The sequence below is a fragment of the Hemitrygon akajei genome, chromosome 6 (assembly GCF_048418815.1).
Source record: "Hemitrygon akajei chromosome 6, sHemAka1.3, whole genome shotgun sequence".
Classification (NCBI taxonomy): domain Eukaryota; kingdom Metazoa; phylum Chordata; class Chondrichthyes; order Myliobatiformes; family Dasyatidae; genus Hemitrygon; species Hemitrygon akajei.
In genome coordinates this window covers 134,322,727-134,347,271 of record NC_133129.1, presented here as the reverse complement: position 1 = coordinate 134,347,271, position 24,545 = coordinate 134,322,727, and the positions used below count along the sequence as shown (strand labels likewise).

Here is a 24,545-nt window from a genome sequence, read left to right as displayed (position 1 = left end):
TCTTTGTGCCTCCATGTTGTTTAGGGTCCTGCCATTAACCTTTGTATTCTGCCGTCAAGTTTGACCTGCCAAAGTGAATCACTTGACCCTTTACTGGACTGAACTCAATCTGCCACTTCTCAGCCCAGCTCTGCATTCTGTCAGTGTCCCATTATAAGCCACGTCAAACCTCTACTCTATCCACAACACCACCAACCTTTGTGTCATCCACATCCTATCAATATTGTGCTGTAACCTATGACAAGCTTCTAACACTAGGCATAACTCTATAAATATTCATGTCATCTGCAAACTTATGAACTCATTCTTCCACCTCCTCATTGAAGCCATTTATAAAATTCGTAAAGAGATGAAGTCCTCGAACAGAATTCTGCGGAAACCACTTGTCACCAACCTCCAGGCCATCTACTACCACCCTCTGCCTTCTGCATCCAGTCAGACATGTTTTCCCGGATCCCATGCTTCCTGACATTATGAATGGGCATAGCACTGGGAACTCTTATCAAATGACTTACTAAAATCCGTATAAACCACATCCACTGCTCTACCTTCATCAATATTTTGTCACATCCTCAAAAGATTCAGTTAGGCTCCTGAGGCTCAAGCTGCCCGTCACAAGGCCATATTGACTGTCTCAAATCGGATTCTGCTGAGGAGAAGTTATATCAAATACGTAATGCAATAAACATGCAAACAACAAAAGGGATATATACTGTCAAAGTCATATAAATGTAATATTGGGCTAAAATGAAACCTTCATGCCAGCTTAAGTTCCTTCCCTCGGGCAGGTCAGCCATTCTAGTTGGCTTCCCCACCCCCTTCTATCTATTAACCCCGACACTGCACTGTAAACACTTTAAACAACTTTTTACAGTGCTGTTGAGATTTGTAAATATATGCTGTATTTATGCCCATACTTTAAACTCTTAACTTTATTTTTATCATTGTTGATTTTTTTTTTGTTGCATGTTGGATCCTGACCAACACACCATAGTAAATTCCTAATACATGTATGCTTTATTAGGTACAGGAATGAAACTGGGTGTGTTCTTCTGCCGTTGTAGCCCATCCACTTCAAGTTTTGACGTGTTATGTATTCAGAGATGCTTTTCTGCAAATCACTATTGTAATATGTGTTTATTTGAGTTACTGTCACCTTCCTGTCAGCTTGAATCAGTGTGACCTTTCATTAACAAGGCTTTTCACCCACAGATTTGCTGCTCACTGGATTTTTCTTTTGTTTTTTGCCCCATTCTCTGTAAACTCTAGTGACTGTTATGTAATAAAATCTCAGGAGTTCAGCAGTTAGATACTCAAACCACCCTGTGTGGCACCAACAATCATTCCACTGCAGGACTTGTATGTGGCCAGGACAATGAAGTGGATACCACCCACCATGCAAATTGCCTTTTCCAAAAGATCCCTTCTGGGAAACACTGTAGGATTATTAAAATGAAACTTGGATCACATTTCTTCACCATTCTAATGTTTGCTCTGAACAACAACTGAATCTTGACCATGATATGCATTGAGTTACTGCTTCATGATTGGCTGATTAGATATTTGTATTAATAAGCAGGTGTACCTAATAAAGTGGCCACTGAGTGTATATGGCAAATAGAGTTGATCATTCCTGTCTTTTGCCTCCCTCCCTTGAAGAGTGGAGTGACATTTGCAGGTTCTGCTTCAAGATGCACCATCCTTTCTTGGAAATGTATTGCCATTCTTTTATAGTTGAAATGCTGGATCTCCTTACCCAACAGCATTGTTGGATCACCTACAATACAAGAACAGCATTGGTTCAAGAAGTTGACTTACAGCATCTTCACTCGGAAGGGACAAAAAGATTGGCCTGTCAATAATGCCTAATCGTAAAGTACAATGACTAAATAAAAATCGTTGTGAGCTTTTACTCCCAAATCATTCTACTCTTCTACATTATCCAAAATGAACAAAATATTTCCTGGTACTTTAAATTTTTTTTAACATGATGTGATTTTTGACTGTGTGCCCCTTACTGTTCCTTTTCAGAAAAAATCTTGTCCAGATCTGTTAACCCCTTAGTTGCTGATTCATCATTTAATTTCTTTTCAGGAAATGTCTCTGTTTTGTTCATTTATTCAGTGTTTGTTACTTATTCTCATTCTTTTCCATATTTCTCTTTGGAAAAAGTCATGCTCTGCAACATTGTTTTGATTTTTTTAACATGGTCATAGTTACAGTTTTGCACTTTGAAATTAAATATTATTTGGTGAAGTAGGGAAGTTTTCACCAAAGGTGGTTTAGTTTCAGTTCTGAATTTTTCCAGGGTGAAACCATATTCTGTACTTTCTCTCCTTGGGGGTTTCATTACATGATAGGATTTGGTATGGAAGGGAACACCCCACAAAATACAAATGAATTAAATTTGAGTTGAAATCAAATTTCAAATCAAATCAAATTGCAACTCAAATTTGAGTTGAAATAGGAGTTTAATTTAGTTACAAATGTTTGACAGAATAAAAGTTGCGGAACCTGTTAAGGTGATGGAATAGGAGAATTTGTGGATATAGCAATAAGGTGAGATTGGGGAAAATACTGTTAGACGAACCAGCAAGAGGATAGACAAGTTTAATACAATTTGATTGTTAGAGATTTTCTTTTCCAAAGGTGAAGTTACAGGAAGCCATAGAATATGAAGACCTGGGAGAAATGAACTTAAAAAAGACTGTTGCACTAAATTTGAAGAAGGCTGACAGGTAAGGTTTTGATAAGGATTATAGGATTTTATGACCTAAATTAAATAGGCAATGCAAGAAAAATAGGCACCAAAACTAAAACTGACTTTTGTAATGTATGTGTTTTATTCTTTGGGAGGGGCCAGACAGATCCATAAGGCTATTCAGCCCATCGAGTCTGCTCTGCCATTCGATCATGGCTAATTTATTATCCTTCATAACCTTGCATTCTCCTGCATTCTCCCCATAACCTTTGGTGCCCTTGCTAATCAAGAATCTATCAATCTCCACTTTAAATATCCCCAATGACTTACCTCCACAGCTGTTTATGGCAGTGGGTTCTGCTATGTTTTCTGTTCTTTTCAGTCACCAGAGGGCTTTTTTAACTTACGTATGATCACCACTCCCTGTCTCAAGAAATTCCTCTTTGTCTCTGTTAGAACATAGTACAGCATAGGACAGGCTCCTCGGCCCATGAAGTTGTGCCAGTTCTTTAAACTGCTCCAAGATCATTCCAACCTTTCCCACGTAGCCCTCAATTTTTTTCATGTATCCTTTTCTATCTAAGAAATTCCTCCTCATCTCTGGTCTAAAGGTCCTTCCAACCTTGCACTATATTATGGTATTTCTAGTGTCTTTCTTTTACTTGGGACTTGATTGCTTATTTATGAAGCAAAGAACACAGTCTGTGTCCAGAATAAGAAATTGCTTGGAACAATACTCAAGGAACGCCTACTGAAAGTTATGGGAATGTAGACCATATTTTATTTCTTGATTAATGAAAGATTCAGCTTCTGCATGCTCTGTTAGAAGACTGAATTTTGTTTACAAAATAAATGCTGTGATTTTTGTGTGCTGGGGTGGGGGATAACACGGCAACTTCTGTGACCCCTTACTGCATGAGTAAAATAACAATAAAATAATTCAAACCATGTTTAACAATTTTCAGAAATAATTGGCCAGTGGACATGGCTGTTATTTTCTTGGACCATAAGATATAAGACCATAAGATACAGGAGCAGAAATAGGCCATTCAGCCCATTGAGTCTGTTCCGCCATTCTATCATGGGCTGATCCACTTAATCCAGTCATCCCCACTCTTCTGCTTTCATCCCATACCGTTTAATGCCCTGGCTAATCAAGAACCTATCTATCTCTGCCTTAAATACACCCAATGACTTGTCCTCCACAGCCGCTTGTGGCAAGAAATTCCACAGATTTACCACCTTCTGACTAAAGTAATTTCTTCACATCTCAGTTCCAAAAGGACGTCCTTCAATCCTGAAGTCGTTCCCTCTTGTCCTAGAATCCCCTACCATGGGAAATAACTTTGCCATATCTAATCTGTTCAGGTCTTTTAACATTTGGAATGTTTCTATAATATCCTTCCTCATTCTCCTGAACTCCAGGGAATACAGCCCAAGAGCTGCCAGACGTTCCTCATATGGTAACCCTCTCATTCCTGGAATCATTCTCATGAATCTTCTCTGAACCCTCTCCAATGTCAGTACATCTAAAATAAGGAGCCCAAAACGGAAATTAATGCCAACATTGTATTCACCTTCTTCACAACTGACTCAACCTGTAGGTTAACCTTTAGGGTATCTTGCACAAGGACTCTGAAGTCTCTTTGCATCTCTGCATTTTGAATTCTCTCTCCATCTAAATAATAGTCTGCCCATTTATTTCTTCCACCAAAGTGCATGACCATACACTTTCCAACATTGTATTTCATTTGCCACTTCTTTGCCCATTCCCCTAAACTATCTAAGTCTTTCTGCAGGCTTTCTGTTTCCTCAAAACTACCCACTCTTCCACCTATCTTTGTATCATCGGTAAATTTAGCCGCAAATCTCTTAATACCTAGTCCAAGTCATTGACATACATCATAAAAAGTAACGGTCCCAACACCGACCCTTGTGGAACTCCACTGGTAGCTGGCAGCCAGCCAAAATAGGATCCCTTTATTCCCACCCTGTTTTCTGCCGATCAGCCAATGCTCCACCCACGCTAGTAACTTCCCTGTAATTCCGTGGGCTCTTGTTTTGCTAAAACAGCCTCATGTGCGGCACCTTGTCAAAGCCCTTCTGAAAATCCAAGTACACCACGTTTACTGCATCTCCTTTGTCTACTCTGCTTGTAATTTCCTCAAAGAATTGCAGTAGGTTTGTCAAGCAGGATCTTCCTTTCAGGAAACCATGCTGGCTTTGGCCTATCTTGTCATGTGCCTCCAGGTATGCCATAACCTCATCCCTAACAATCGATTCCAACAACTTCCCAACCGCTGATGTCAGGCTGACAGGACTGTAGTTTCATTTCTGCTGCCTCTCACCCTTCTTAAATAGCGGAGTAACATCTGCAATTTTCGGTCTTCTTGCAGAGGTCTTCAGAAAGATTTTTCGCTTTTTATTTTTTTCCCCAGTTTTCTGCTCTTTTCAGTCACCAGGGGGCCTTTGTAACTTCTGTATGATTCCAGCCTACTAGTATTCTTCCAGTTGATTGGCTCAGTCACAAATGTTTAGGTTCTTGGTAGTTTGAAGGCTGGGTGTATCTTAGGAACAAACTGACACTTGAAGCTAACATTTCAAACCAAAAAATTGCTGGGGAGTAAAATCAGAATTCATGAGTTCAAATGTAGTTAGTTCATTTGTTTTAAGTATTGTCTGTTCAGCCTAGCTGTAATCTACATAGATTGTGGTGACTGGGTGCAAATGCTCGATTCTTTTGATGTAAGCTGCTACAATTGCAAGTGAGGAACAAGCCAAAGAACTTAGAGAAAGAGAAATTGCTGAAATGTGGATCTACAGAAAAATGAGTTGAAGAGAACTGGAGAGCTTAATTTTGAGTTTTGTGCAAGGAATGGGTTATGTTTACTTTCCAGAGCATGTTACAGTGCAATTCATTATGTTATCTGCATCTGTCACTGCTTCAGCAGATAATCGACCTTGTACACAAATTCATTCAATAGAATAATATGGTTAATTTTGCAAAATCTTTTAATGCCTATTAGACCTTGGAGATTTATGAAGTTGGAGTTTCTTCCCCCAAGCTATCAGACTCCTCAATACCCAAAGCCTGGACTGACACCTTGCCCTATTGTCCTGTTTATTATTTATTGTAATGCCTGCACTGCTTTTGTGCACTTTATGCAGTCCTGTGTAGGTCTGTAGTCTAGTGTAGCTTTCTCCATGTTGTTTTTTACGTAGTTCAGTCTAGTTTTTGTACTGTGTCATGTAACACCATGGTCCTAAAAAACGTTGTCTCATTTTTACTATGTACTGTACCAGCAGTTATGGTCGAAATGACAATAAAAGTGACTTGACTTGACTTGAAGAATAAATTCTTCTCAGGCTTCCAGGCAGTTAATTATACCACTGGATTAGACATACTCAGATATCATCCTGAAGAAGATGGCAGAGTTTGTCATCAAAATATTGGTTGTAATCGGTAACTGTACCTGGCTGGAAGCCCAAGAAAAGTTCATGTACAGCAAGAAGGCACTAGATCCTTTTTCGCTTGGAGACTTAAATCCCATTTTTTGTTTCGCTGCCTTTGAATTCATTCATTCCCCCCTTTTTTTTCCTAAGAAATATGAGGATTACTGTTTAGAGTAATGAGACTAATTATTGTTTGTAGAATGAAAATGGTAGGTCTCTCTTTTGGAAATCGTATAAGAAATGAATACTTTATTGATAAATTTAAGGTAGCTGAATCTGCTCTGTGTACTTAGCAAACAGGAGGATCTGTTATTATTCTTAAAGTTTTTTAACTAATGTTATCCAAGCACTCAAATAGTAACTAATATCTCTGTTAAACAATACTGTTTGCAACCATGTAATACTAGATTGTTGTCTATTTCTTAGCTGCTATAATATGTATGCTATAATAAAGATACTTACCTAGTTACACAGTCATACAGCCTTACAAATGTTTCACTGGAATGTTTGGTGGGGGTAATGGAGATTATATGTTCTGATTACATTACTATATATTATGATTAAAATTGTTTTTTGAAAGAATAATTGAGCATTGTGAGCATTTTGTTATTGTTTATAGCGCTATGATATGTGAGCCTTTAAGAATTTATACGTATTTATCTATTGGATCAAGGTGAAATACAATGAAACAAAAAGCTTGGCTAACAGAAAAGTTTTATTCTCATTTGCTCAAAATATCAATAGTTTTTTTAATCCCTTTTTAGGTATTTTCATGGCCCTACACCTGTTCAGTCTCAGCACTATGCATCCAGCCAGGATATTATTAACTCAGTCCACTGTATTCGACAAGAAATGGCTAACTATAGCCCCAGACTTACTCAGGTATGATGTGAGTATAAAAAGCAGAAATGTGTGTGTCTGATGATTACATGTGCATAGTTTCAAAAGGTACAGACAGAGCAGTAGAAACAATCTTTGTAAATGAAAGTCGTGAGAATGAATATCTCTTGCAGTAGGCAGACTACAATAATCTTTCATTTGATTGACATTGGAAAAAACTTGGAATGCTCAGATTTCTCGCATCTAAAGTTTTGACTTGCTATTCTAATTATTCATATTGATTAAGGTTAACTGCTGATTAAATTAGGATTTTAAAATTCAAAGTGCTTAATTGATATTGTAGGTTAGTTCATATCAGAAAAAGGGACTAATAGGACAAGGGCAGCCTAAGTTTTTATTCAGCTGAATTTTATCTAAGCTTAATGATTGGAGAACAATCAGGAGTACTTTTGCACCAACAAGTTTAAAGGTAATAAAGGCATTGATGTACTTATCAGCGGCAGATGAGCTGAGAACTGGTGATTGAGCAATGTTATGTAGGTGGAGTAATACTTTTTGGAGATCAGATATGTAGTCTGAAGCTTACAGTCTGAATCTACATCAGGTGTGGCAAACAAAATCTAATTCAATCATGGACAGTTTCCAGGAAGAGTGATAGAGTCAGTACCAATAACATGGGATTTGTAATAGAGACCAAAGAAATTATTTCAGACTTCTCAGTATTAAGTTTGAAGGAATTTCTGCTTATTTCTGGATGTCAGACAAGCAAGCAGATGTACTTGTTGAGGCCAGCTAGTGTACTGAAGGTTTAATAAAACTACTTTCCTTTCATAATGAATGGTACTATTCACAAGGCTGATAATCTTACATACATTTGATAAACAGCTTCTCAATTTGTCCTACCAGTTTCGGGTATATAAGTCATAAGGTCTGCATGTAAATCCTTTCCAGTTTTACCATTTACATAGTATTGCTTCTCCATAATGCATTTGTTCGCTTGTTACATTCCATCTGCTAGATACCTGGCTATTATATTAGTCCAACATAGCCTTCTGAAGTTTTATGTTTCCTACGGATTTGATTTTTGAGTCCTTTGCAAACTTAACAATTATACTCTGCAACCCACATCTCTATATTGCAAAATGTTTGTTGTACAAAGTTTAAGGACACGTCATTTATTCTTAATTGAGTATCAGCCCAGCTTTTTGTCTTTTAGATTACTTCATATCCTGTTTTTTAGCCTGTGTACTTTAATTTTATTAAATCCCTTGAGTTATATTTTTCATGTAACTCTGGCTTTGGACTTCTTTCTTATTTCCCAACTTAAATTTGTTTTTTTAAATACCTGACACTTTTCAGTTCCTGTTAGCGCAACTGTTTATAATTTCGATCAGAAGACATTTCCTCATTTGTTATCCATTTGCCAGTTAAAAGTTTTTGCACTCAAATGCTCCTTTTTTCATAATTTTTCTAAACCTAATACAGTTTTTCCTGATATACTCTTCCACTGAAACTGAACTAATTCCTGAACTGCCAAATTCTATTGACCAGAAAATTGAAAGTTCTTGATATCACATCAGAATTTGTTGTTTTTTGCTTTTTACCTAATGCTTTTTTATTTTAAAGCATTTAAATCGTTCATTCTTAATGGCCTAACATGAGAGCTATAGCTTCACTATTCTACAGTCCTAACCCATTAGTAATTGTTGCTTTAGGCCTATGTTCTTTTTGTCAAGTTTTGTTGTGCAAATTGTCTATTCTGATGCTCACTGTAACCTTTTCCCATTCTATAATGTTTATTTTCCACTGTTGCAATTTACTTGAAATCTTCCCCTACGCTACTGGTGAACCTGCCATGTAGACTGTTGGCCCAGCTGTTCTGAAATGTAATCCACCCAAAATGAGCAACTCGGTTCTGGTTATTGATGCCACTCTTATCCTACGTCACTTCTCAACACGTGTTAATCTGTCTTGTTGTACTGTACATCATTTGTGGCTTTAGAGCAGGGATTCACATCCTTTTCTATGCAGTGGACTCCTAATATTGGGAACTCTTGCTTTAGAGTAATTTATGATTGCTGTTCTTTCAATCCTTGCTCAGTATTTTCACTCAAACTCTGAAAGCTATCTGCCCTTTTGCATCCTCAGTTATTGGTTTCCACTTAAACTACAAATTCTAGGATTTCCTCACCTTCAGTCCCATGTACCTCTTCCTTTCATCAGCAACTGTTTTCCACTGTAATTGCCCTATGCCCTGGACCAGTAACTCTTGCTTGAATAATTATTCATGTTTGACTTGCATCATAGGCTTTATAAACATTGCTGCTGACAAGATTTTTTTCTTTCTACTCCTGAAAATTTCTTCCATTATAAAAGATTAACTTACTGTTTTTCTATAACTTTCAGCAAGTTAGTTTCCAGCTGGTATTTCACAATTTGGTTATGTGTATGTGATGGTGAATGTCTGCAAACTACCTATCATGGCGAAGCCTTGTGTCTTGTCATGCTTTTTCAGTGTCCTTCAGCACTCAAGAATAGGAAGCCTTTACTCCGTCCTAGCCTACATATATTTCCTTGACATTATAAGGCTGCTATTCTAACTCCATGAAGATTTTTTTCTTTAATTCACTTGGAGTTTGTTTAGAAACTTCACATTCCTGCTTTTGCACTTGGTGTTCTGGATGATAGTATGAGCAAAAGCTAGAGGGGACTTCATTTTCATCTCACCAAAAAAATGAAACAAACTTTAAAGTCGAAGTTCAACCACTGACAGCCATATTGTATGTCATAGGTTCTGTCCAGCAGTGTGGCCAGCAGTGCAATAACTGACCTCTCACCTGGTGGAGTGCTTATGCAGGGAGGAACATCACAAGCTATAAACCGTAAGTGTTTGTCTACATACACATTAGTTAGAGGTTTAAGCAACTGTCACTAATTGTATGACTATGGTACAATTCATCTCTGTTCCCACAGTGTTTATAAAAGATAGTGATGCCTATCAACTGTTCACATCTTAAGGGGGCTGCTGAGAAACAGTCCTCTAAAGTTCTGAACAGAAATATGCAGTAATGCATTGGATAAAATAGGAAAGTCCCAGGATACAGCTTTGTTCTGAGCTGATCTTTATTTGATTAACCATGAGTGGGGAGGTGTAATAGTTGAGAAGGGAAATGTCGAAAGGCTAAGTTGGAAGCATAAATTGGGAATAGATGTTCTCAGGGAAATGTATGGAAGAAATGTGGCAAATGTTCAGGGGATGTTTGTGTGGAGTTCTGCATAAGTACGTTCCAATGAGACAGGGAAAAGATGTTAGGATACAGGAACCGTGGTGTACAAAGGCTGCTGTAAATCTAGTCAAGAAGAAAAGAGCTTATGAAAGGTTCAAAAATCTAGGTAATGATTGAGATCCAGAAAATTATAAGACTAGCAGGAAGGAGCTTAAGAAAGAAATTAGGAGAGCCAGAAGGGGCCATGAGAAGGCCTTGGCGGACAGGATTAAGGAAAACCACAAGGCATTCTACAAATATTTGAAAAGCAAAAGGATAAGACGTGAGAGAATAGGACCAATCATGTGTGACAGTGGAAAAGTGTGTATGGAACCAGTGGAGATAGCAGAGGTACTTAATGAGTACTTTGCTTCAGTATTCACTATGGAAAAGGATCTTGGCGATTGTAGGGATGACTTACAGCAGACTGAAAAGCTTGAGCATGTAGATATTATGAAACAGGGTGTGCTAGAGCTTTTGGACAGTATCAAGTTGGATAAGTCACCAGAACCGGACAAGGTGTACCCCAGGCTACTGTGGGGGGCGAGGGAGGAGATTGCTGAGCCTTTGGCGATGATCTTTGCATCATCAATGGGGACAGGAGAGGTTCTGGATGATTGGAGGGTTGCAAATGCTGTTCCATTACAGGCAGTCCCCAGGTTACGAACGAGTTCCGTTCCTAAGTCCGTCTTTAAGTCAGATTTGTATGCAAGTCGGAGCAGGTAATCTGGTATTATATTTGCATCAGTTAGTCAAACATTTATCGTAGTATATATACTAAGCATTCTATGCATATAAACACTTAAGAAATGTATGTATTTTAATAATTAAACCACTGCATTGCTTAGTAGTAATTGTAGCTTTCATCAGGACAGGGCTTTTCATATGCTCCATTATTCTCAACTTTATCCTTTAAGATTGTTCCAATCGTTGACCGACTGTAGCCTAACACTTTTGCAACGACTGATGGTGTTTCACTTCTTTCCAATCGCTTTATTATTTCCACTTTATTTTCAATTGTGATAGTTTTCCATCAACGGAACAGAAACACTGTAGATTCAGCAGCAGCCGTGGGCGGCGGGTCCTGAGCTCCCCCAAGTTCTAAAGTCCACCCACACTGAGACAGGTTAAATGGAACAAGTAGGGGCGGTGCTGACTGGAAAAGTGGGGTTCAGGGGGTCAGGCTAAGAAAAACTTAAGCCAAATACAAAGTTACACACTCAACGCAGTGTTAACGACAATGTGATCCGACTTAAAATGGCGGACGGTGTTCTCCTTCCTTGAGCCAACAAATTTTTAATATAATAGGCTTTATGGCAGGCCGTTCATAAGTACGAGTTGTTTGTAAGTCAGATGTTCGTAACTTGGGGACTGCCTGTATACAAGAAAGGGAATAGAGACAACCCAGGAAATTATAGACCAGTGAGTCTTACTTCAGTGTTTGGTAAGTTGATGGCAGTTTGCAAGAGAACTGTGACTTAGGAGAAGATTTGTTTTCCAGCAAGACAATGACCCCAAGCATAAAGCCAAAGCTACACAGGAATGGTTTAAAACAACAAAGTTAATGTCCTGGAGTGGCCAAGTCAGAGTCCAGACCTCAATCCAATTGAGAATTTGTGTCTGGACTTGAAAAGGACTGTTCTTTCACAATCCCCATGTAATCTCACAGAGCTTGAGCAGTTTTGTAAAGAAGAATAGGAAAATTTGCAGTGTCCAGATGTGCAAAGCTGACAGAGACCTATCCACACAGACACAAGGCTGTAATTGCTGCCAAAGGGGGGGAGGTGAGTAATTATACAATTAATTATTTTGTGTTTAACAATTGTAATGCAGTTAGACCAATTTGTAGAAATTTGTTTTCACTTTGACACCCAAAGAGTCTTTTCTATTCATCGATGTCAAAAAAGCCAAATTAACTCCACTATGATTTAATGTTATAAAACATGAAAGCTTCGGGGGGGGGGGGGGGGCGGGGGTTGATGGCGGACAGGCTGGCACCAGTGATGCATTGGGTAGTTTTGATTACTCATTGTAGAGCCTCCCTGTCTGCTGCAGTGTGGATTCCTTGCCATGCAGTGACACAGCATGTTAGGATACTCCCTGCTGCGTATGATTATTGATGTACAGTGGAGAAACCTGGGCATGGCTACAATAAAAATCTAGCATATTCAAGGGGTTCAGAATTCTGGTGGAAGAAATTGACAATAAAAGTAATTGCAAGAAACCCAGTATGAATGTGTGGAGAAAAGAACACAGTGGGCTTTGGTGACTGATGGTAAATCATTAGAACTTGATGTAGTTTGAATTTTAATAGTTTGTAAACAAATGCAGAATCGAGGAAAATTGGTGGGCTGTGGGCGAAACAACAGTTTCATGATTGGGCAGAAGATAAAAATGATTAGGCATGATAGTCCAAGGCAAATGTGTGAAGTAATTGAATTGACTTTATTACTTACATCCTTCATCTACATGAGGAGTAAAAATCTTTACGTGCTGTCTCGGTCTAAATGTGCAATGTGCAATTTATAGTAATTTATAATAAATAGTATTTACAACAGGACAGTCAATATAACATAGAAATACAATTGTATTGGCATGAATTAGTCAGTCTGAAGGCCTGGTGGAAGAAGCTGTCCTGGAGCCTGTTGGCCCTGGCTTTTATGTTGCGATATTGTTTCCCGGATGGTAGCAGCTGGAACAGTTTGTGGTTGGGGTGACCTTGGGCCCTTTTACACACCTGTCTTTGTAAATGTCCTGAACAATGTGAAGTTGTGCTGAGTTGTCCGCACCACTCTCTGCAGAGTCCTGCGATTGAGGGAAGTACAGTTCCCGTACCAGGCAGTGATGCAGCCAGTCAGGATGCTCTCAATTGTGCCCCTGTAGAGACCACAGAAAAACAAAGTATTAGTCCAGGGAAGTGCAAGTGAAAGCTGCATTTGCATTATTAATTCCTACTGTTGAAAACATGAAATTGTTAATTTGTGTTGCAGTCTGTTGACAATTGTCTAAACAGAAGATAAGGCGATGTTCCTTGGGGAAAAGAAATAAATAAACATTAAATATTAAGAACATGAGATGAAAAATCAACGACACTTCATCTCATGTTCTTGATATTTATTGCTTTTTTATTGTAACTCTTTTCACTTTTGTAATGGCACAGTTGTCTTTTGCATGTTTTTTTGTCTGTCTTGTTGGGTGCAGTCTTTCATTGATTCTATTGTGTTTCTTGTATTTGCTATGTCTGCCCACAAGAAAACAAATTTCAGGGTTGTATACGGTAACACATGTACTTTGACAATAAATTTACTTTGACTTTGAATCTCAGGGTTGTATATGGTAACATATATGTATTTTGAAATTGAATTTACTTTGACAATTGGCTTGTTAACCTCGCTGAAAAAGTATAGGAAGTAGAGATAAGACTGGAGTGGAGAACTAAAGTACTAGGGAAAAAAAGGCACAACCAAAACACTGGAAAAGGTGTTACACGCACAAAATGCTGGAGGAACTCAGCAGGTCAGGCAGCATCTATGGAAGTGAATAAACAGTCGACGTTTCAGGCCAAGACCCTTCATCCGGACTGGAGGCAGCTTTGCTTTGCCTGGTCTTAATATTTTCAGCTTATTTGCTTTATGAATACACATTCTTTGGATTTTGTATGTGTTTTATTTATCTTGTACAATCACTATAAATCATTAGACATTCACAAATCAATTATTTCATAGTTTCTGTATTCCCTTTCTTTATGCACATTGCTTGATCAAGTGTTTTTATTAATTTTCAGTTTATATTTGGAATTTGTGACATTTATAGTTTTATATATTTACAAAAAATTGTAGTTAAGATTGGAAGATCTTATTAGGTAGCAAGGAACTTCATTCTTGAAGCAGTACATGAGGAAGTACCAGGCTAAAGGGGAGTTTGATAATAAAGAAAGCAGCTGCAACTGCAGAATACTGTGCGTCAGAGAAATAAGTATAACGATTGGAATGGGCCATTTTGGGATAGATTATTATAAATCCCAAATGCAAATAAATTGTCTCACAAAGTCAGGAATGCCTGAGTGATTAAACTTCATTAATTGCTGGTTAAGTTGTAGTAATGCTGTATTATTTTGTTGGGTAAAATATCACAATTGCCTGCCTTAGTAATTCAACCCTTACTATCTAAAAATTTCCTCTGAAATTGATCAAATCTAGAATGAACGTAATCCTGCGTATGTTCATTATATCAAGATAACTACATTTTAAATCAGTTATAGTAATCTGTATTCATTACCGATTGTGAGAAAAATACAGTTAAAAGACCTTAAATCATGAAGTCGGCTTTGAAACTAACCTTCCTATTCCTACACTAGATTAACTTGATTAAAAGTTGTATTTATTTTAAAATGTGTGAGTTCTGTTATGCATAAGAATTTAAGCATCAATAATGTATAGTAATAATAATAATAATAATGAGAAACATTCCCAAGTGTCTGGGTATAATTTGCCGTTATTTTATTTATCAGTCACAGGCTTCTAACAGAAAGGATAAGGGTCCTGAAAGTAGACAGGAATATTTTTTATGGTCAGTGAGCTGCATTATTGGTTGGTTCCGTTGTTAGATTACTGTAGCCACTAGGAAATTCTAGAATGACTGCAAAACAAGGCTGAATCATAGGAATTGGATTTCCAGAACAGAGCTGAGGTACAAAAAGGTAAAAGTCTGCACCTTAATGGTATTTTTCTTCTGAAATTGAGCCCCTCTCCTACAATACTTCTTGTCGTATTTCAAACTGACTATGGTTAAGTGGCCTTTAATTTCTGCTTTCTTATTTTTTTTGGCAGAGATGGTGCCAAGTGATATCCAGATGGAACTCAAACACTTATATGTGGCTGTAGCTGAGTTACTGAGGCACTTCTGGTCTTGTTTTCCTGTCAATACACCATTCCTTGAGGAGAAGGTAAGGAACTGGTGCCTGCTCGGATTCTTCCATCATTAGATAGAGCTAAAGTCTGTCATGCTTTATCTATACATCATCTGGAGTATTTAACATAATTGGAGCATCTTTCTAAACCAAGAATGACAAAATCAATCTCAAATTTCATACAGGCTCTCAAGATTAATTTAGAATGTAATACTTAAAACTGTGTTTTCAGTTTTATTGTGACAAAATTTTTCATGATTCAAAGGAGGACCTTATTATTTTTGTATTCCACTTTCTTTTATTGCACTTTTTCAGATACTGAACTCTACATATACAGTGGGTTCCAGTTAAGTGGGCTGTTGGATAATCGGTGCAGCCACTACTGGGACAACCGTAACAAAACACTCATTGAGAAAATAGCCGGGATTTCAATTGTTTATTTTGCAGACTATGCCTCTTAATTGGGGAAGGAAACTTTTGCCCAACAGGTTCTAACTAGCATTAGTTCTGGGCCCTTGTGTGGCCATTGGACACAACATCATGCTTCAAGCGAACTGTTTTTAATTAACATTAATTGCATGCACTTAAACCAAGAATGACAAAATCAATCTCAAATTTTATACAGGCTCTCAAGATTAATTTAGAATGTAATACTTAAAACTGTGACCTTTCAGAGACAGCAACCTCATCTTCCTGACTTTTACTTTATGACTTTAGGCAGGAACTTGGGTATGTAAAATGGGAACAGATGTACTCAGGTCAATGCACAACATGGAAATGTGGAGAATGTTGAGGGAACACAGTAGATTTTGTTAATTTGGACAAATCTGAACCAATACATTTGGGCCCAGTTAAGTGGCTGCCCCAATTAGTGGAGGTTTCATGGAAATAGCTGAATAGGTATAAATCTACTGTTTAACTGAGTGACAATGTATTATCTAGAGGATGCTGCCATGTTCTTTTGATTGACTGTAAATGAACAAAATGAGAGCAGGCATTTTGTGCAGGTAATGGAATCTCTTCACAGAACATTTTCAACAATTGCGTCCTCTAAATCTTCGTTTTCATTGTAATATTCAAGATGATTTTGGACACCTTCAAATTCTTTGTAGCTCCTAACTTGTTGAAATAGTGAAATAGTTTCATTTTCACTCCTGGCCATTTCCAGCAGAAAGCAAAACAGTTTTGAATTGTCTTACTGCTCATTTCTCACCAGCTATCAGTGGCGAAAAATGCTGATTATTGAATACAACACAAGCAAATGATGCTATTTAAAAACTGTTTGGCAACAGTCTCCTGCCCTAATTAACTGGCATAATATCGCAAATAAACAAAGGGAATCCTGGCTATTTCCTCTATTAGTTTTTGTTCTTTAAGAGTTGTCCCAAATAAGCTGCTGCCCCAGTTAACCAGTGGTCCAAATGAACTGGAACCTATTGTACTTGTATGGGGTTCTGGAAAGGTTTGTCCCATTGAAGCAGAGAATGGATGGTAAGGTGAAGGAACCGTGACTGATAAGAGATGTGGAACATCTAGTCAAGAAGAAGAAAAAGCTTACTTAATGTTTAGGAAGCAAGGATTAGACAGGCTCTAGAGAGTTTGAAGGTAGTCAGGAAGGAAGTTAAGAATGGAAAGAGCTAGAAAGGGGCATGAGAAGACCTTGGTAGGTAGGATTAAGGAAAACCCTTAGTCAACGCCTATGTTAAAAACAGGAGGAGGACTAGAGTGAGAGTAGGACTAATGAAGCATAGAAGAGGAAACTTGCCTGGAATTGGAGAAGGTAGGTGAGGTCCTTAAAGAATAGTTTGCTTCATTATTCACTAGTGAGAGGGGGTTTGTGAGGACAGCATTAAACAGGTTGGTATACTAGAACAAGTTGGCACTAAGAAGGGGAATATGGTGGAACTTCTGAAAAATAATAGGATAGATACTGTGTGCCCCCAGGGCCGGACGGGATATACACCGGGTTACTACAGGAAATGAGGGAAGACATGGCTGCGCCTTTGGTGATAATCTTTGATTCCTCACTGGCTACAGGGGTAGCCAGATGATTCCAGAGGGTGGCAAATGGCCTTCCTTTGTTCAAGAAAGGGAGTAGCAATAAGCGTGGGAATTAGACACCAGAGCAACACACACAAAAGACCAGAGTAGGACATTGAAGAATAGCGGGAAAATGACCAGAAATTGGAGAAATCAGTGTTCTTGCCATCAGGTTGGTGGCTACCCAGTTGGACTATGAGGTGTGTCTCCTCCAGCCTGAGAGTGGCAGTAGAGGGGACTATGGACCAACATATGGGAATTTGAATTAAAATGGATGGCCACTGGTAAATCCTGCTTTTTGCAGGTGGACTGAAGATGCTTGATGAAGTGAGCTCCCAGTCTACTTCGGGCCTCATCATTGTAGAGCAGGCTGCATTGGGAGCACCAGATGCAATAGATGACCCCAACAGATTTGCAGGTAAAGTTTGCCACACCTAGAAGGACTGTTTGGGGTCCTGAATGTAGGTGAGAGAAGAGATGAATAGGTAGATGCAGCACTTCTACTTGCAGGGATAAGTACAGACAGGGGATTAGTGGGGAGGGACAAATGGACAAGGGAATCACAGAAAGAACAATCCTTGCGAGAGTGAGGGTGAGAAGATGAAGATGTGTTTGGCAGTAGGGTCCTGCCGAAGATGGAGGAAGTTGTGGAGAATGCTATGTTGGATGCAGAAGCTCATGGGTGGTAAGTGAGAACAAGAGGAACTCTATCCCTGTCAAGGTGGTAGGAAGATGGGTTGAGGCTGATGTCCAGGAAATGGAGGAGGTGTAGGTGAGGGCATCAGCAATAGTGGAGGCAGGGAAACCCTGTTTGAAGAAGGACAACATCTGTAACGTCCTAGAAATGAAAGTCTTATCCTGAGAACAGATGCGGTGGAGATGAAGGAACTGAGAAAAAGGAATGATATTTTTACAGGATTGGAAAGAGGTATAGTCCAAGATAGCTGTGGGAGTTGGTTGGTTTATAAAACATATCAATAGGTAATTTCTCTCTAGAGATTAAGCCAGAGAGGTCAAGAATGGAGAGAGTGTCAGAAATAGACCATGCGAATTTAAGGGCAGGGTGGAAGTTTGAGGCAAGGTTGATGAAATTGAAAACATTGGCATGGGTGCATGAAGCAGTACCAATACAGTCGTCAATGTAGCACAGAAGGGGTTGGGAAGCATTACTAGGGAACACATAGCAGGCATAGCTGGGACCCAGGAGGGTGACCATGGCTACATCTTGAGTTTGGAGTAAATGAGAAGTCAACAGAGAAATGGTTGAGTGAATTATAGACCAGTCAATCTTACTACAGTGGTGGGTAACATTATTGGAAAAGGTTTTTAAAGACCAGATATACAACCATTTAGAAAAACATAGCCTAATAGTCGGCATGACTATTCGAGGGGCAGATCATGCCTCACGAGTCTGATTGAATTCATTGAGGATGTGGCAAAACACATCGAATGTCGAGCAGTGGTTACGGTGTATATTGATTTTAGAAAGGCAATTGATAAGGTACCATGTGGTAGGCCTTTTCAGAAAGTCGGGGGGGTATGGGATCCAGGGAAACTTGACTGTGTGGGTTGAGAATTGGCTAGCCCATAGAAGGGAGAGGGTGGTTGTAGACAGGGCATATTGTGCCTGGAAGTTGGTGACCAGTGGTGTTCCACGGGGATCTGTTCTGGGATCCCTGCACTTTCTGATTTTTATAAATAACTTCAATGAGGAAGTGGAAGGATGGGTTAGTAAGTTAGCAGGTGATACAAAAGGTTGGTGGTTTTGTGGCTAGTGTAGAAGGTTGTTGTATGTTTTAGCAGGGCATTGATAGGATGTAGGGCTGGACTGAGAAGTGACGATGAAGTCTGACCTAGAAAAGTCTGAAGTGATTCACTTCAGAAGGTCAAATTTGAAGGCAAAATACAGGATTAATGGCAGGATTCTTAGCAGTGTGGAGGAACAAAGAAATCCTAGGATCTACGTTCCTCTAAGTTGCCACGGAAGTTGATAGCATTGTTAAAGAAGGTGTATGCTGTATTGGCCTTCTTTAGTTGGAAGATTGAATTAAAGAAACATGAGGTAATGTTGCAGCTCTATAAAACCCTATTTAGACCACACTTGGGAGTATTGTTATCAGTTCTGGTCACCTCATTTTTTAAAAATTGATTTTTTTAATGCATTTTCTACAACACTACAAAAAAAAACCCCAAGAACGAAATAGGAAATTAATACAGTGCAAGATAAACATACAATGGTAATATAATACAGAATATAATAATTGAAAAAGCACCCAAATTGAAGTCGTGTAAAGTTAGTATCCATCCCCACCCACGCAAGAAAAAAAACCTCCAGACCAACCAGAGCAAAATGTAGGAAATATAAATCAGAACATTCAAACCCCCAAAACTGTAAATACAATTAAAAACAAGATAATAATGCCTACTACCAAAAAAAAAGCTGAAAGCAAGGGACTAAAAAAGAAACTTAGTCAAAAGGAAAGTTATGAAAATACTCAGTAAAAGGTCCCCAAACCTTATGAAACTTTATGTCCGAATTAAGAATTGAGTAATGAATTTTTTCAAGATCTAAACAGGACATAATATCGTTAAGCCATTGAGCATGCGTGAGTGGGGCAACATCTCTCCATCTAAGAAGAATTAGACGTCTAGCTAGGAGAGAAGCAAAAGATAATATTCGACGTTTAGTCAAACTCAAACGTATATCTGTCTCAACCAAGAAACCAAAAAGAGCAATTAAAGGGTTAGGTTCTAAGTGGCGATTCGGAATACAGGATAAAGTTAAGAAAACATCCCTTCAAAATTTCTCTAGACTAGGACAGGTCCAGTACATATGAATGAGAGAAGCCTCGCCACTTTTGCATTTATCACAAAGAGGACTAATATTAGGATAAATTCAAGATAATTTAGATTTGGACATGAGTATTTCTTGAATTAAAGTCTTTTGCGAATTTAGTCCTTAACTACTGAGAACCTAAGGGTTTTAGTTGGTCTCACCTTGGACTTGGTGTGATTTTCTTAAATAGATGATTTAAATTAATGTTTTCCTGTGGACTTAGATTTCATTTGTGTAATTTAGTTTACTTTTGAATAACTTTAACTATAGAGAACTACAACTGGTCTTAATTTATTTGGGAGGCTTAGAGTTTTTTATTGAAGGTCTCCCTGTCAATTTACTGTATAAGACCTGCCTTTTTGGAGCTTTGGAGAGCACGCAGAGGAGCTTTACCAGGATGCTACCGGAATTAGTGAGCATGTCTTAAGAGGATATTTTCAGCAAGCTAGTGCTTTTCTCTTTGGAGAGAAGGAGGATGAGAGGTGACTTGATGGATGTCGAAAAAGATAATAAAATGCATAGATTGAGTGGCTAATATGAGGGAGTGTAATTTTAAGGTGACTGGAGGAAAGTACAGGGGGGTGTGTGCCAGGGGTGCTGGTAGAGGCAGTTATAACAGGAACACTTACGAGACTCTGAGATAGGCACATGGAAGATAGAAAATTGGAGCTCTACATGGGAGGGAAGGGTTCAGGGGTTCCCAACCCTGAATCCTTGCTCAATGGTATTGGTCCATGGCATATGAAGGGTTGGGAACCCCTGGTAGATTGATCCTAGAATAGATTAAAAGTTTGATATAACATTGTAGTCTGTAGAGCCTGTACAGTGCTGTAATGTTCTATAAGTGGTACAGATGTTATTTGTGATGCTGATGACCTGTGAGCCTTACCCATTAATATTGAATGACAATATTTGACGACGGAGTAATTGCCAGCAGAGTTCAATTCTGTAATTTCACAATAAATTTCCTTAAGTTCAAAGTAAATTTATAATCAAAGTACAAACGTTTGTACATACATGCCACCATATACAACCCTGAGATTCATGTTCTTGTGGGCGTACAAAAAGAAATAAATAATAATAAATAAGTAATAACTATCAAGAACTTGAGATGAAGAGTCCTTGAAAGTGAGTCCATAGAGTGTGGGATCATTTCATTAACAGGGCAAGTGAAGTTATATCTTTTGGTACCAAAGCTTGATGGTTTATGGGTAGTAACTGTTCCTGAACCTAATGGTGTGAGTCCTGAGGCTCCTGTACCACCTTCCTGATGGCAACAGTGAGAAGAGAACCTGTGTAGTGGGGAGTCTAGTCATGGATGCTGCTTTCCTGCAACAACCCTCCCATGTTCATGTACTCAGTGGTGGGGATGGTGATGGACTGGGCCGCATCCACTAATTTTGTAGATTTTCTGTTCAAGGACTTTGGTGTTCCTGTACCAGGCTGTGACACAGCTAGTCAATATGCTCTCCACCACACATCTATGGAAGGTTGTCAAAGTTTTAGATGTTATGCCAAATCTTTGCAAATTGCTAAAAAAGCATGCTGCCATGCTTTCTTCATAATTGCACTTACGTACTGAGCCCATGACGAATCCTCAGGAATTTAAAGTTGCTGACCCTCTCCACCTCTGAGGACTGGCTCATGGACCTCTGGTTTTCTCCTCCTGAACAGAATAATCTGCTCCTTGGTCTTGTTGAGGACATTGTGGCACCACTCAGCAAGATTTTCAATCTCCCTCCTATATGCCGATTCATCATCACCTTTGATTTGGCCTATGACAGTGGTGTTGTCAGCAAATTTGAAAATGGCATTGGAGTTATGCTTAGCCACACAGTCAGAAGTGTAAAGCGAGTAGAACGGGTGGCTAAGCACACAGCCTTGTGTGCTCCTGTACTGATGGAGATTGTGGAGATGTTGTGCCAATCCAAACTGACTGGGGTCTGCAATTGAGGAAGTAGAGGATTCAGTTGCTCAAGGAGGTACCGATGCCCAGTTCTTGAAACTTATTGATTAGTTTTGAGGGGATGATAGTACTGAATGCCACCAGATGGTGATCTGGAGCACATTCTTTCGTGATGTCTTCCTTCTGCAAGTCTATTTCTAATTCTTCATGCCTTGCCTTTTGACCTGGACAAATTAATGCTGTGATCTTGTGGACCAAATTTGGAAACTAATTGGTAATAAGTATATAAGTTCTTTATAAGTATATTGACTTAGAACAAAAAGCTGCGATGTTCTTGGAGCATAACAATTGAGCGTAACATCTTAAGTAGTACTTGTTGGTTATTCCACAAGAATTGTTTTTTGATTAGGCCTAAAATTATTTTTTTGTCTGGTATGGCAGGTTGGGAAGATGATGAATAACCTGGAGAGATTCCAGATGACAAAACTAAGGCCATTTCGGGAGAAACTACAGAAGCTGTACATCAGTACAAATGTGAGTCTGAGCAATTGCATACACTATGATGGTGTCCTGGTACAAGGGATTGAATTATTTTATTCATTAATGTATTGGGTGCCATTTTCATTGATACTTAATATCAAGGGTATGTAGTTAACTCTTTGGAGTTGATCGTTGCCCAAGAGTTGGGTAATGTGAATGTTACTTATGGAAAATAAAGGCATTGATTTTTGCATATGTTGAACTAAGAGGACTTATTGTAGCTGCTCATTATCTGGGATGTTGAGAATGGAATTGAGCATTGTGCAAATATCCTCATTTCTGACCATCTCCATTGTAATGAGGATCATACTGTGAGAAATCTGAAGGAGGTTGGCATTCAATATCCAAAACCCTCCTTTGTTCACTTTAAGTATGGAAATGGATAATGGTATGCTTTTCCAAATTTCCATTATCTTTAAATGTTAAGACTTATTGATCCTAGATATGTTTTTTTTTAAAAGAGTCAACTGCTTTGGTTTGCAGATTGGACACCAATTGACAGATTTCCTTTTCAAAAGAATATTCATGAACCAGGTGGATCTTTGCAACAGTCTGTTTCATGATCAACATTTCTGGTTCTAGCTTTTTAATCCAAATTAATTAACTGAAGTTAAAATTCGTAGTCATTGTTGTAGAATTGTCATGTGCTCAGATTATTGGTTTAAACTTCTGCATTGTTAGATCTATAACATAACCATGATGTTTCCTGCAGGAAAGAAGTTGAAATAGCACTACCAAAGGTTTAAGTTGTCTGTAAAATAATTGAAAAGGAATATTTTGGTCCCAAACATTTTTTAATGTTCTTGACTACTTTGAGGTCTGCACAAAATGCATGATCTTCACCTGTTGTTTGGGTATTAACCTGTTGTCATGTCAATTATTAGAAAATGATTTTATAATATGTAGCAGCAAATGCACCAATTCCATCACTGATAACTGGTGCAGACAACCCCTGTTTTATGGTAATGGAAATTCACTTTTCTAGAATCCACAAATCACAACCCAAAAATGAGATGAGGAGTAAAATTTACACTCCAAATTTATGTAGGTGGGGAATGAAGTAAGCTTCTTGACGGATGGTGTGGCTGTACATTACAGAAAATAATGGCACAGAGCATTTTCTATAAGTGTAAACCTTGTAACATAAGAATACAGCAAAACTACCCAAATTTCATAGTTTTATCAAAAAGTGTTATCTTCCTTTATTTCTAGGATCTTCAGCACTATTTAGGCATTCTAAAATGCAAGCATTTGTTCTCGTGATTATAAAGAGGGAAAATGCATTCATTAGATTACTGCTATTGTACCATTTTGATCACTTCCCTGCCTGCTTAATTAAAAATACCTTGAAACTGAACAGTTTTGTGACTCTCAAGTGAGAAATGCTAACACTATTCCAAACCTTATTACACTGAGATCCCCACTTCCCTCATGCCCTCTCCCTGAAACATGATGCATATGGGGTTCTTCATTTCACATTCCATAGTACTACCACCTAGTTGGGCTGAGACTAGGTCACATGATGATGAAGTTAATTTCTTGTGTATCTTTGAGAAATTCAACAACATTTTAGCACATTTGCTATTTTATTATAATATTTAAAGTCTTTCACTTTCAACAATTTCAGTAGTCCTCTCTCTTCCTCACTACTGGTAAGGGGAATTGGTTTATTATTGTCACATGTACCAAGATGCAGTGAATAGCTTGTCTTGCATACTGTTCATACATATCAAATCATTGAGATAGAACAATATAAAACAATAACAATGCAAAATAAAGTGTGACAAATGTAGAAAAAGTGCAGTGCAGTTCAATAAGGTAAAAGATCATAATGTGATAGATTATTGTAAGGTCAGGAGTCCAGCTTATCGTACAAATAAAATAACAGTAGGGTAGAAGCTGTCCTTTAGCCTGGTTATATGTGCTTTCAGAATTTTGTACCTAATGGGCAACAGGAGAAGAAAGAATATCTGGGTGGGTGGGGTCTTTGATTTCGCTGGTTGCCCTGACTGAGACATAAACAAGAGTATATGGAGGAAGGGAAGTTTCTGTGA

The 24,545-nt window shown here is 38.4% G+C and overlaps 1 protein-coding gene across 3 annotated transcripts in view; it reads left to right on the top strand.

Moving 5' to 3' along the window:
* gtf2h1 (general transcription factor IIH, polypeptide 1) overlaps nucleotides 1-24,545 on the top strand; it is a 79,631-nt gene that overhangs the window by 37,414 nt on the left and 17,672 nt on the right. For all 3 annotated transcript variants that reach the window (XM_073049291.1, XM_073049288.1, XM_073049289.1), the window contains 5 exons: nucleotides 2,650-2,738; nucleotides 6,919-7,036; nucleotides 9,786-9,876; nucleotides 15,090-15,205; nucleotides 22,393-22,485. In XM_073049291.1, the coding sequence (XP_072905392.1) occupies nucleotides 2,650-2,738; nucleotides 6,919-7,036; nucleotides 9,786-9,876; nucleotides 15,090-15,205; nucleotides 22,393-22,485 (507 nt within the window). The remainder of the gene's footprint in view (nucleotides 1-2,649; nucleotides 2,739-6,918; nucleotides 7,037-9,785; nucleotides 9,877-15,089; nucleotides 15,206-22,392; nucleotides 22,486-24,545) is intronic.